This window comes from Arachis hypogaea, chromosome 3, assembly GCF_003086295.3.
Source record: "Arachis hypogaea cultivar Tifrunner chromosome 3, arahy.Tifrunner.gnm2.J5K5, whole genome shotgun sequence".
Lineage (NCBI taxonomy): Eukaryota > Viridiplantae > Streptophyta > Magnoliopsida > Fabales > Fabaceae > Arachis > Arachis hypogaea.
The window spans coordinates 110,864,059-110,875,673 of record NC_092038.1 but is presented as its reverse complement, the minus strand read 5'-3'; the positions used below and the strand labels follow the sequence as shown (position 1 = coordinate 110,875,673).

The 11,615-nt window shown below is 36.1% G+C and overlaps 2 protein-coding genes and 1 non-coding gene across 3 annotated transcripts; all 3 read right to left on the bottom strand.

Moving 5' to 3' along the window:
* Window positions 1-85: 85 nt before the first annotated feature.
* Window positions 86-157, bottom strand: TRNAC-GCA (transfer RNA cysteine (anticodon GCA)). The gene has a single exon. It is a non-coding gene; the product is annotated as a tRNA-Cys (tRNA).
* A 372-nt stretch (window positions 158-529) lies between these two features.
* On the bottom strand, window positions 530-2,733 carry LOC112790905 (tubulin beta-1 chain). The gene is made up of 3 exons (XM_025833527.3): window positions 2,000-2,733; window positions 1,653-1,922; window positions 530-1,576 (listed from the first exon to the last, which is right to left on the bottom strand). The coding sequence occupies exons 1-3, from the start codon at window positions 2,391-2,393 to the stop codon at window positions 900-902; spliced, it is 1,341 nt and encodes a 446-aa protein (XP_025689312.1). The 5' UTR covers window positions 2,394-2,733; the 3' UTR covers window positions 530-899.
* Window positions 2,734-4,884: 2,151 nt separating this feature from the next.
* LOC112790902 (glutamate--cysteine ligase, chloroplastic) lies at window positions 4,885-10,727 on the bottom strand. The gene is made up of 16 exons (XM_025833524.3): window positions 10,486-10,727; window positions 10,087-10,371; window positions 9,479-9,629; window positions 9,178-9,285; window positions 8,845-8,937; window positions 7,995-8,078; window positions 7,768-7,836; window positions 7,606-7,676; window positions 7,445-7,513; window positions 7,170-7,263; window positions 6,972-7,061; window positions 6,779-6,859; window positions 6,458-6,550; window positions 5,493-5,573; window positions 5,336-5,405; window positions 4,885-5,198 (listed from the first exon to the last, which is right to left on the bottom strand). The coding sequence occupies exons 2-16, from the start codon at window positions 10,359-10,361 to the stop codon at window positions 5,110-5,112; spliced, it is 1,518 nt and encodes a 505-aa protein (XP_025689309.1). The 5' UTR covers window positions 10,362-10,371; window positions 10,486-10,727; the 3' UTR covers window positions 4,885-5,109.
* Between the last annotated feature and the right edge of the window lie 888 nt (window positions 10,728-11,615).

The following is an 11,615-nucleotide window of genomic DNA, read 5'->3' as shown; positions in this document are numbered from 1 at the left end:
AGAAGGAAAGTGAGGATTCCTGAAAGTTCAAGAAGAGAGAGTGGAATACTAATTGCGAAAATAAAAATAAAAACATAAATTTAAAAGGGCCCTACCGGATTCGAACCAATGACCTCTTGATCTGCAGTCAAATGCTCTACCACTAAGCTAAGGACCCATATTGTTTTTTAAAATTACTTTTATTTTGAATATATGTTTTAATACGCTATAATGTGAGTACTGTTAAATTTGATCAATTATATGTCTAATAATTTTAAATGCTACTTTATCATAAATTATTTTGAGTTACTAATTAAACAAATCATAGTAATAATCCTTTTTTATTTATTTAAAAGGAAGAGAAAGAATAATATTTTTTCGACTAACTAGAGTTTATAACTACATTATTAAAATAATATTTATAAAATAACAATAAAGATCAAAATTTAGATTTAAATTTACACTTATATCTATTATTGGATATTAACGTCAAGCAACAAAAAAAAAAGACGAAAAAAAAAATTAAAGTGGAAAAAATAGATGCAAGATGGAGAGGGAAAAAAGGCAAGTGTTCATTACCAATTTATAAAGCAAACAAAACCCACAGCAAATTCAAGAAGAAGAAAAAGAAATCTGCATAAATACCAAACTGAAAAAGCCGCATCGAGTTGAACTTGTGGGAAGGAAATTCACATAAACTAGGAAACCACTCACATTTATATGTAACAAATACATGGTCCAAATCATATGTACCTTTCAACTTTATGAATGCCAACCCCAGCAGCGATATAATAAATACACATAACACCACCACCACTTCCTCCTAATTTTCACCATGCCATAACCATAAGCATAACCATATAGAGAGTATACTATAAATTACCATGACAAATTAATGAGCCTTCATGACCTCATTCTTCTCATGCAGCTAGTCCTTCATCTTCATCAAACTCCTCTTCATCATCATCTATAGCAGCTGCATCTTGATACTGCTGATACTCAGCAACCAAATCATTCATATTGCTCTCAGCCTCGGTGAACTCCATCTCATCCATGCCCTCACCAGTGTACCAATGCAAGAAAGCCTTCCTCTTGAACATAACCGTAAACTGCTCCGACACGCGCCTAAACATCTCTTGAATGGAAGTGGAATTCCCCATGAAAGTTGAGGACATTGACAAACCAGTAGGAGGGATGTCACACACGCTGGACTTGACATTGTTTGGTATCCACTCGACAAAGTAGGAGGAGTTCTTGTTCTGCAATTTGATCATTTGTTCATCCACTTCTTTAGTGCTCATCTTGCCGCGGAACATGGCGGACGCCGTTAGGTACCTTCCGTGTCTGGGATCTGCGGCACACATCATGTTTCTTGCGTCCCACATTTGCTGAGTCAGCTCCGGTATGGTGAGTGCTCTGTACTGCTGCGACCCTCGCGACGTCAAAGGCGCGAAACCAACCATGAAGAAGTGGAGCCGCGGGAACGGGATGAGGTTCACCGCCAGTTTTCGCAGATCGGAGTTGAGTTGACCTGGGAACCGGAGGCAGCATGTCACTCCACTCATCGTTGTTGAGATCAAATGGTTCAGATCGCCAACTGCACCGATTCATATCACGCGTGTTTAATTAATTAATAAATAAATAAATAAGTGAATCAATATGAATACGCTTACAGCTTGGGTTAGTGAGCTTGAGGGTGCGGAAGCAGATATCATAGAGTGCCTCATTATCAAGGACCATGCACTCGTCGGCATTCTCAACCAATTGATGAACGGAGAGTGTGGCGTTGTAGGGTTCGACCACCGTGTCTGAAACCTTTGGAGATGGGAACACAGAGAATGTCAACATCATCCGATCAGGGTACTCTTCTCTGATCTTCGATATCAGCAACGTCCCCATTCCTGATCCCGTTCCTCCTCCCAGCGAATGACACACTTGGAACCCTGTCATCATCATCAAAGTCAAACAATTTCAGTTTAATTATTGAAGCAATATATATCAACAACAGATAAACACATACCTTGCAAGCAATCGCAATTCTCAGCTTCTTTGCGAACAACATCAAGAACAGAATCAATAAGCTCTGCTCCCTCTGTGTAATGGCCTTTAGCCCAGTTGTTACCAGCACCGTTCTGACCAAACACGAAGTTATCAGGCCTAAAGATCTTTCCAAAAGGACCAGAACGCAAGCTGTCCATGGTTCCTGGCTCAAGGTCCATGAGCACCGCTCGAGGGACATAGCGTCCCCCACTCGCTTCATTGTAGTACACGTTCACCCTTTCAAGTTGAAGATGAGACTTTCCAACATAATTTCCAGTGGCATCTATCCCATGTTCGTCACACATAACCTCCCAAAACTTTCCTCCAATTTGGTTCCCACATTGACCAGCTTGAATGTGCAAGATTTCTCTCATTTTTCAACAAGTGAGGGAACAGATTTCTCAATGAGAAAATACTCAAGGATTGCTGAAACACTTGAGTAAGATCAAGTATATGATGCAATGAAGAGGAGGAGAGAAATGGATGGCCTTTTGTAGAAGAAATAAATGCAGAGGGGATATTATATGATAAGACTTGTAAAATTGGTATTTCACTCTCTTTTTCTCCATATATAAAATCATAATTATTAGGTAAAAAACCATATCAACTAGAAACTGTGCAAAATTATTTTTTTGTTATTTACAGATTTTTATGACAATATCTAACTATAAAAGTTACTTTCATTACAAGTGTTATTATACTAAAGATTATGCTAGGTAATCAATGACTTTTTTGAACAATATAAACAATGGACTTTAAAATTTGTCCAATTCAAGTCACTATACCCCCAAATTACTGACATAAATCTTAATATTAGAATAATCATCCGCAAATTACTGACATATATCTATTGTTCACATTATTTAATATTTTCATTCTCTACCTATACTTTTTCTAAACGAAATATTAAACCTATCTTAAGAGTGAGTATTTTTACCAATGTGTCATCCTTTTAAAAAAATTTATCAAAATTCTACTATTACTTTCGTTTATTAGTGTGGCATTTTCCCAGAAGTTTTAAAAACGATGGCACGGTAATAAAAATGCCCATGTTGATTAAACAAAAATAAATATAAAAGAATTTAATTTTAATACACTATGAGTGTGAGTGTGAGTGTGAGTGTAAAATAATTTTACATGTATATTCAAGTTACGTAATGTCACATTAAAAAGATAATTGATTTTCACATTGACCGCATAAAGGATCATTTAAAAGAATGGATGTGATTGTACGACTGTCAGTGCATCAAAATTAAGCTCAAATATAAAATGGGTCATATTATATTAAATTAATGTTAGTGTTCAATTAATAGGTTCATGTGGGTTTGTTGGGGGAGGGGGCCATGTCAAACTCAGCCAAAGAGGGGGGACTAATGAGTAATGAGCTGGATATGGAAGGTGACAAGAAGAGATGTATGATTGTTCTTTTTGGCCATATGATAGAAAGCTATCTGAATATCAGTCCTTCCTACCACTACCACTTGATATCCCATCTGTCAATATGGTTCCCATTTCCCAACTTGTCCACTTCTAGTTTTTCATTTGGTCACCACTCACCACGCAGTCATTAACACAACGAATTTTCACCTTATTTTTCTGTTTGAACCATGAATCATGGGACATACTGTAATAGTTTGGGATAAAGAGTTGATGCCAATGAATAAATCAAATTTTGGCACTATTCTTAATGGTTTGGAGGTTAATATCACATGTTTACACGCTTTTGGTTTGTGTTTTTGACATGCATTACAACCCTATCCTTAACAAACTCAAATACTAACATTCAGTAGTTATTATGTACTTTCTCATGTAAGGCCAAAGACCCTAGGGAATTTGAATCAATTATTAAGGGTATCATAGTTCCGCTGCAACCTGTATCCTTCTCAAGACAACTATTATCACAATACTAACTAAAGCGGTAGTTGGGTTGGCTATTGGTGAGGGAATCCTCCTCGGGTTCCTTCAAAGAAATTAATTAACTAGTAACATCTCATTGTTCCCATGAAAAACTTTAATTTTCTATGGTTGGTGTTTATACAGAAGAAAAGAGCTGTATACACAAATGAACAAGTCTTAAATAGTAGCAAATAGATTTGGTCGCATGTGGTTTCTACATAAAAGTATCAATATATGTCTAGATATGTAATAGAACGAGACAAAATATAAAAGTGTAGAAAAATCATGAAAGCAGTTGCAAATGTATTATATCATATCATATCACATAATTTCATTTCAGTTAGCTACCATACGATGAGTGATGGTGGTGGATAGATATTTGTTAGCTATAGAAGAGGAACATAGGTTTAAGGAGGTAATTAACTCATGTTACATGATAGTTTTCAAGTCAGTGGATCTGTGGATGGAGTAAATAAGGTCCAACATCAATTCTAATTTAGTAAGAACAAGCTTGAGATAGGATGTTCTATCCATGGCAACTACCCACCTCTCTCAAGCCTATCCAACCAGTTGCATTAAAGATGTTCACGTTCGCATTCAAAATCCACATGAAATGGTTCGCGATCTGTCTCTATAACATTTCAATAAGTGAAAAATTGCTTCAACAAAGAATATACCACTGAGTTGTAATATCAACTAACTCACAAATCAAATGAAGTTAATGTCTCGGTTGGTTAAGATGTCACCTCTCTCTCCAAAATATTAACGTTACTTTCTGTTTCTAATATAACACGGATAACATGGGAAAATTTTTTATTTTTACTCTAATAATCCTCATCTTATGAAGCAATTTATATCACTTCGAGCCTAGAACTAGAGGGAAAAACCTCGATCCGGCAACATTGACATATGGTATCAACCGCAAACCATTAATCTATTGCCTCTTCTGTTAAATTGATTACCTAGATGAGATTCTCAAATTTGTGACATGAATTAAAGACCAGCTTGGTCACATCACGTTTCCACAGAAGAGTACATGAGAAGCCTTGAGGCAAAAAAATTATATCAGAAATTATTTCCTATATCTAAAAGCAGAGCACAAGAAAGATTACGAGGAATACAACCAAAGGTTTCACACACAAGTAACCTCCACTTAAAAAGTGAAAGAGAAGCAAGTATTTATGTGAATACAGCTCAATAAAGCAATTCCTCAAATACATGATCTACAGATTGCCCCCACTTTCCATGATACAATTCCAGAAGCTTCTCAGCTGGAGTGATACCTACCATCACAAAAAATCATTAGAAATTTATCAATGAATTATTACAAAAGCCATGCATAATTTTCAGATAGTACTGTATTTGTTACTAGATTAACTTATTGTCATTTGCTTTGTGATAGAACCCATAAATCAAGTACCTGTTCTAACCACCTCAGCTACCTCATTCAAAAATCCTGTTTCTTTAAAGCCTCTTCTTTCCAAGCCATCCTGCAAGACAGCATGCTCTAAGCAACTTTGATTTGATGATAATATCAATAGAAATTTAGAAATAAAAGATAATAGCAGCCAACTTACCCTTGCTAACTGTAGAACTTCTTCAGCAACATGCTTCAGAAGACCGTCTCTAAATGGTGTTTTTAGGCCAGTTATGGGAACCTGCAAAATAGAGCCTCTAATAGTCAGTAAACTAACATATTACTACTGGGTCTATGGCACGTATAAGTATAATCCTTGGGAGGAAAACAGGAGCACATCTCAGTATCTCAGAGACTGAAATCCTATAATGATTATACTGTATATTTGCTTGTGTAATGTGTCTGCCTGCATTATAAGGGTGCGGAACTTCCAATTCTATTCCTAGGAGGATGAAGATTTACCCACTGCCTTTTCACTATAGTAAAAGGACTAGAGCCGAGGGTAGAATGGGAAAGGGTAGCTGTAAGAAGATTCTCGTAACTAACTCTCCACCCGGCAGAGTGTGAGGGACATGACCCTAGGGGTGCAGAGGAGTGATTTCACATGATTGGAGAGAGAAGAGGAGAGGGTATATAAGTAGCAAAGAGGGAGAGAGTGGGGTAGAAAATTGGTGAGAATCTATATTTGGATTTAGCAGAGAGACTGACTCTACCATAACAACCATTGTCATTTTCTATTTCTACCTATTTGTGTTTCTGTTACAATAATAAAGTACAGGGGAGATCATTCTGATCTACTTATTGTTATTCATTGCTGCTGTAAGTTCCAGTTAAGTGCAGGTACCAGTGTAACAGAAACAGATATTTCTTTTTCCAGATCCCAAATAATGTCTCGAGAATCAACTAGCAGAGCATGAGGACATAGGTTTGCACCTAACTTATAACAGATGCAGAAATGATGAACTATTAGTTGAGGAATTCAAAGCCACTTTGAAAGTGTGGTTTGAATTCAATCCTCTCTCTCCATGAGGGAGCTAGTTGCCAATTAAATGGAAAGAAACGTCATTTTTGACACTGTATCTAACAACTTAAGTTTTGGGTTTGAATAGTACATAGGATAATTACCTTGTTCCTTAGCATTTGCCTTTCTTCCGGAGTCCAATCTGCTGTCATATCTAAAATGTTTTGTAGAGAAACATCATCGTACAATAGCCCTACCTGGCACCATCAGGAAAATTACAATGAGCTTATGATACAGAAAAGCAATTTATAACTTATAAGTGAAGAAATGCATTCTGCAGGCAAACAGAAAAGGCTTGAATATCTAAATAAACACGTTAAAAAGCTTTATGGCAATATATTAAAAACATGATTCCTGCTTGTCTAAGCTAATGCTTAAAATATTTTTGTATAGATAATTGGAGTAGTATGTTTAATGCCACTCACCCAAAGTGCTGGTAAGGCACATAACCTTCTCCATGGCCCTCCATCAGCACCTCTCATCTCCAAATACCTCTTCAGCCTGACCTGAAAGGAATAATGGTAAAAACAGTAGCATAACTAGAAAATGCTTTAAAACCACTGCAAAAGCAACAGATACCAACTAAATAGAGAAATCAAAAAGAAGTTAAGAACAAACCTCAGGAAATATAGTCGTCAAGTGATTCTCCCAATCATTGAGGGTTGGTAATTCACCGGGAAGACAAGGAAGTTTTCCAGCCAAAAAGTCCTGCAATAATACAATAATTAATTCTCTACATACGTTCCAAAATAAATGATGGCAGGGCATAAATTACAAGAACAATAAATTACAAGAAAAATAAAGATAGATGGGAACCCTAAAAGTCATTCCAGTGCAGTCGACATATTTCTTTTTCCGATAGACAAAATACATTGGAACATCAAGAGCATAATCGACGTACTGCTCAAACCTGAAACCATAGAGTAGGAGAGAAACAAGTGGCGGGAGAAATAAATAAATCAGTGAATGAAATAACAGTACTTTAATATTAATGCCTCCTTTTGAATTAAAAGAAACCATAAAGGGAGAGTCAGAATACTCGGGTATAACAGATTATCACTTAAACCTTCATAATTCAAAAACACTCTTACCCGAATGAGTCATCAAAAACAAAGGGGAGCATGCCTGTGCGTTCCTTATCAGTATCAGTCCAAATTTGGCTGTTGAAAGCACATGAAAACCAAATAGGTTACCTTAACATTGCAAAGTGCAAAAAGAGATAACTTCACAAAAAGTTTCAACTTTCGAGTACCTTCTCATACTGACAAAACCATTCGGCTTTCCTTCTGTGAAGGGTGAATTTGCAAAAAGAGCTGTTGCTATCTGTTGTAACAAGAAAAGATATTATATTCCATAGCATTGAATATTTTCCCAAAGGGGAAAAGACTATATGTCAATATCTCTTAATTCTTACGGGCTGCAAAGCTAGGCCAGCGCGAAATTTCCTGATCATATCAGCTTCAGAACTGAAGTCCAGATTGACCTATAAAAGCAAAAGTTCAAAATTATTACTACCAATACAAGAGCTTTATTTGTCATGAATTGAACTGATTAATTTTCTTTCAGAAGATATTCATTTCACCATGTTCAAATCAGCATTGCTCAAGGATAAATCAGCTCAATGATCGTCACACATCTCACCTGTACAGTACATGTTCTGAACATCATGTCAAGACCAAGGGAACCAACTTTAGGCATGTAATTCCTCATGATATCATATCTTCCCTAAGCCATCAAGATCCAGTCAAAAAGCAAGTAATTAAAGCACTAAACATAAGAAAGAAGCATGGTCACTGTTCAATTACTATATCAAATAGGCCCAACTATTTTGCCTCCCTTAATATGAGTTGCTAAGCTATGAAGAAAAGGCGGGTTATCAGTGGTGATTAAGGAATCAATTAGTAATCTCTTGTATAAAGATATTTCAGGAATAAAAGCTTATATGCCCTGAAACTTGAACTAGCAAGGTAAAGGTCATTCTAGCATGTTACACAATGTGAGGTTATGGTGGAACAAGTATATACATTTCCAAATCCACTCACCCAACCAACAACCCCCCCCCCCCCCCTTTTTTCTCTCCCCACAAACACACACACACACAAAAAAAGAAAAAGAAAAAAACCATGTGCAAATTAAGTTATGAAGCCATGTGGGCAAATTCCCCTGAACAAAAATAGCAGTTTACATGTTCGAGTCTACATGAATTAAAGTTGTTTCAGTAATTTCATTGCTCAATAAGTTAATGAATATATGCAGCTGCAAAATACGACAGCTATTATATACTAATTACTAAAATGAATAAACCCTAACAAACTCAGTGACAAGTTGACTATTACAGACCCCAGGCCATTCCATTACATAAATTAGCTGGGTCGTTCATGTGCTCAAAAAATGTCATCACCGGAAGGTTTTCATTCTAGAGAAAGCTGAGAAAGTTTTGCATCTTCAGCCAGTTCATGCACTTAAAAAGATGGGGAGAAAGAGAAACTACCTTTGGCATTATAGGTATGTCTTTGATTCCCCACTTTGGCTGGAAGCCAATACCCAAAAATCCAATGCCCATTTCCTCCGCAACAGCTTTAACCTAGACATACAAGTTTTCAGAAATAATTAACAGAACTGAAAGAAATATCGAGGTCACTTACCTGATTACAAGAAAATCAAACATAATGAACTAAACAAAACATGTGGCTGCCAATTATGTTACAATAAAAACAATGCATAGTTAAGATGACAACAGCCAAAAAAATATCAGGCCAATTTCTCCAATGAAATAACAGCGGATTACTTTAGATGTATCCCATAACAAGAATGCACAATTAACCTGATAGAGGTGTGAATTAACTTCAGCACAAGTCTGATGCAAGGTTTCAAGAGGGGCTCCACTAAGCTCAAACTGACCACCTGGCTCCAATGATATGCTCTGCTTCCCCTGATTCACAAACAGCAAACCGGAGCATAGCATCAAGTCTCCAACAGTAAAGAAAAACATTGGGTTGGATGCTTGAATGGATAGCCATCTTAAACAAACAAATGACATTTTAAATCTCCCAAAGAGAAAGAGAAAAAAAAAGAAAAAAAAAGATAGAAGTTTAACATTCTCATTCACTCAAATAATAGCTTACCTGTTTGAGTCCAATAATTTTATCACCTTCCATTATTTTTTCCCACTCAAATCTCTCAGCAATGCCATTCAACAACTCTGCTATTTGCTCGTACTTCATTGGACGCAAGCTTCCAAACTCAAAGCCGAACTTCTCATGTTCAGTACCTATCCTGCAAGACTACACGAATAAATGATCTCCGATAAAAACACAAACCACTTATCCCATAAGGCCGTAACATACAGTTCACGTTTGGTAACTTCAAGAACTAAAGAAACTTAATAAGGTGCCATAAAAATTGCAAAATGACCAGTTGGGACTCAGCCTCCTAATCCCTACAAGCGAAGAGGCTATTTTCATGATTTGAACATGCGACATTCCGGCCACAATGCGGCAACCTTACCAGAGCACTAACCCTCTACAACCACAGTCCACAGAGAAAAAAAAGAACAACCTAATATGGCTACTCAAAAAACAAAACAAGATTTTAAATTTAAAAAAAAAGGCCCGAACAAGTACAAATATACACTAACACGGGAAAAAATTAAGTAATGATTGTTCACAACATCTTCGAGAAATGAAAATGAATTCAAATTCAATTCAACATGAATACAAATAAAAATTGGCACCTCCATTTATCCTTGGTCTTGCAACCAGAGGCAAGATAATCCACAAGATCCTTCTTCGTGAGTGGCTCCGCAGCAACCACAGCATCTTCGGTGGGAGGGCTAGCTGCAACAATCATACTACGACCACGCCAACCCTTCTTAGCAGAATCCCAGGAAGAAGGAGAGACAGCAAAGCAAGGTCTCCTCCTAACATTGGACCCATCGAAGCTGTGCCGAAATATGGTGTCATGGCGAATACAGTGTGACGGTGTAGCAGCTCGCGAAACGAAAACCATTGTGCTACCTCTGTTGAAGCAGAAAAAAGATGAAGAGTGAGAGGATAGGAATCAGAATTGGAAATTAACGGATTACGAAATGGATGGAATACATATAAATCAGAGGTGAGAAGGAGGGAATTACTTTATGTTATTGTTTGAAGGGAATTAGGGTTCTGTGGATTGGCGTTTGTGTTGTGTGGTAAAGTGGAAACAGAGTAGAAGCAAATGGAAGAAGAAGAAGAAGAAGAAGAAGAAGAAGAAGAAGAATAAAGGAATAAGCAAAAAAGGGTCTTTGTGTGTTGCAGCTCGTGAGTTCTGAACCGAAAAGCTTGTGTTCTGTTACTTGCTACAAGCTGCACTGATAAAATAGCAATTAAATATATAAGGTAGTATTATTGTGCACGAAAATATAAATATGGACGGGTGTGTTGGTTTGGTTTGGATTTAAGATAAAATTAGAATCGATTTGATTAAAATATAATCGGTTTAGTTTGGTTTAGATTTGTATTTTTTTTTATATGTATCCGAATCAAACTAAATCGATTAAGAATGAATTGGTTTGGTTCGGATAATTGGGTATCCAATAATTTTGAAATTCATGAAAAAAAAATTATTTTAAAAATTGAACAAGTACAATAAATGTGTAACATCAATAAAAATAATATAAACAAGTTAAACACCAAATACATTAAAAACTAAACTCATTAAAATCCAAACATATTAATAGTGAATAATCTTTATCTAATGGAAATACAAAAGTGCAATAGAAATATTAGAAGCTAAATACAAAAGTCTAGTGAATAATCTTTTAAAGAAGTTAAAATCAAAACACATTAAAATCCAAACATTAGAAGTTAAATACAAAAGGGCAATAGAAATATTTGTCTAATTTTCAAAGTGTTAGGGTTACGAGTTGTAAAACTCACTAAAAGTCATATTTTTTATTTTTTTATTTAATTAATATATGTTCGGGTTTACAGATTTTTTTTTTTGAAAGCAAACAGCTCAATACAATAGAAGTGGAGCAAGCAGAGTGTCACAACTAACATGAACTAAACAAAAATAAACAGAGCAAAAATACAAATTCGTCCCCATGTCATCTCCGGCATAGCCATCAACAACTGAAGGGATTCCCACCGCTCCACTCGTTAGTACTATTTGAAGACATGTTGATAATTTCTTCAACTCCTTTGCTTGTTTGCTGAAAAATTCGTCTATTTCTTTCCATCCATAAGTTCCAGACGATCGCGCAGAAACACCTCAACCGGTGAT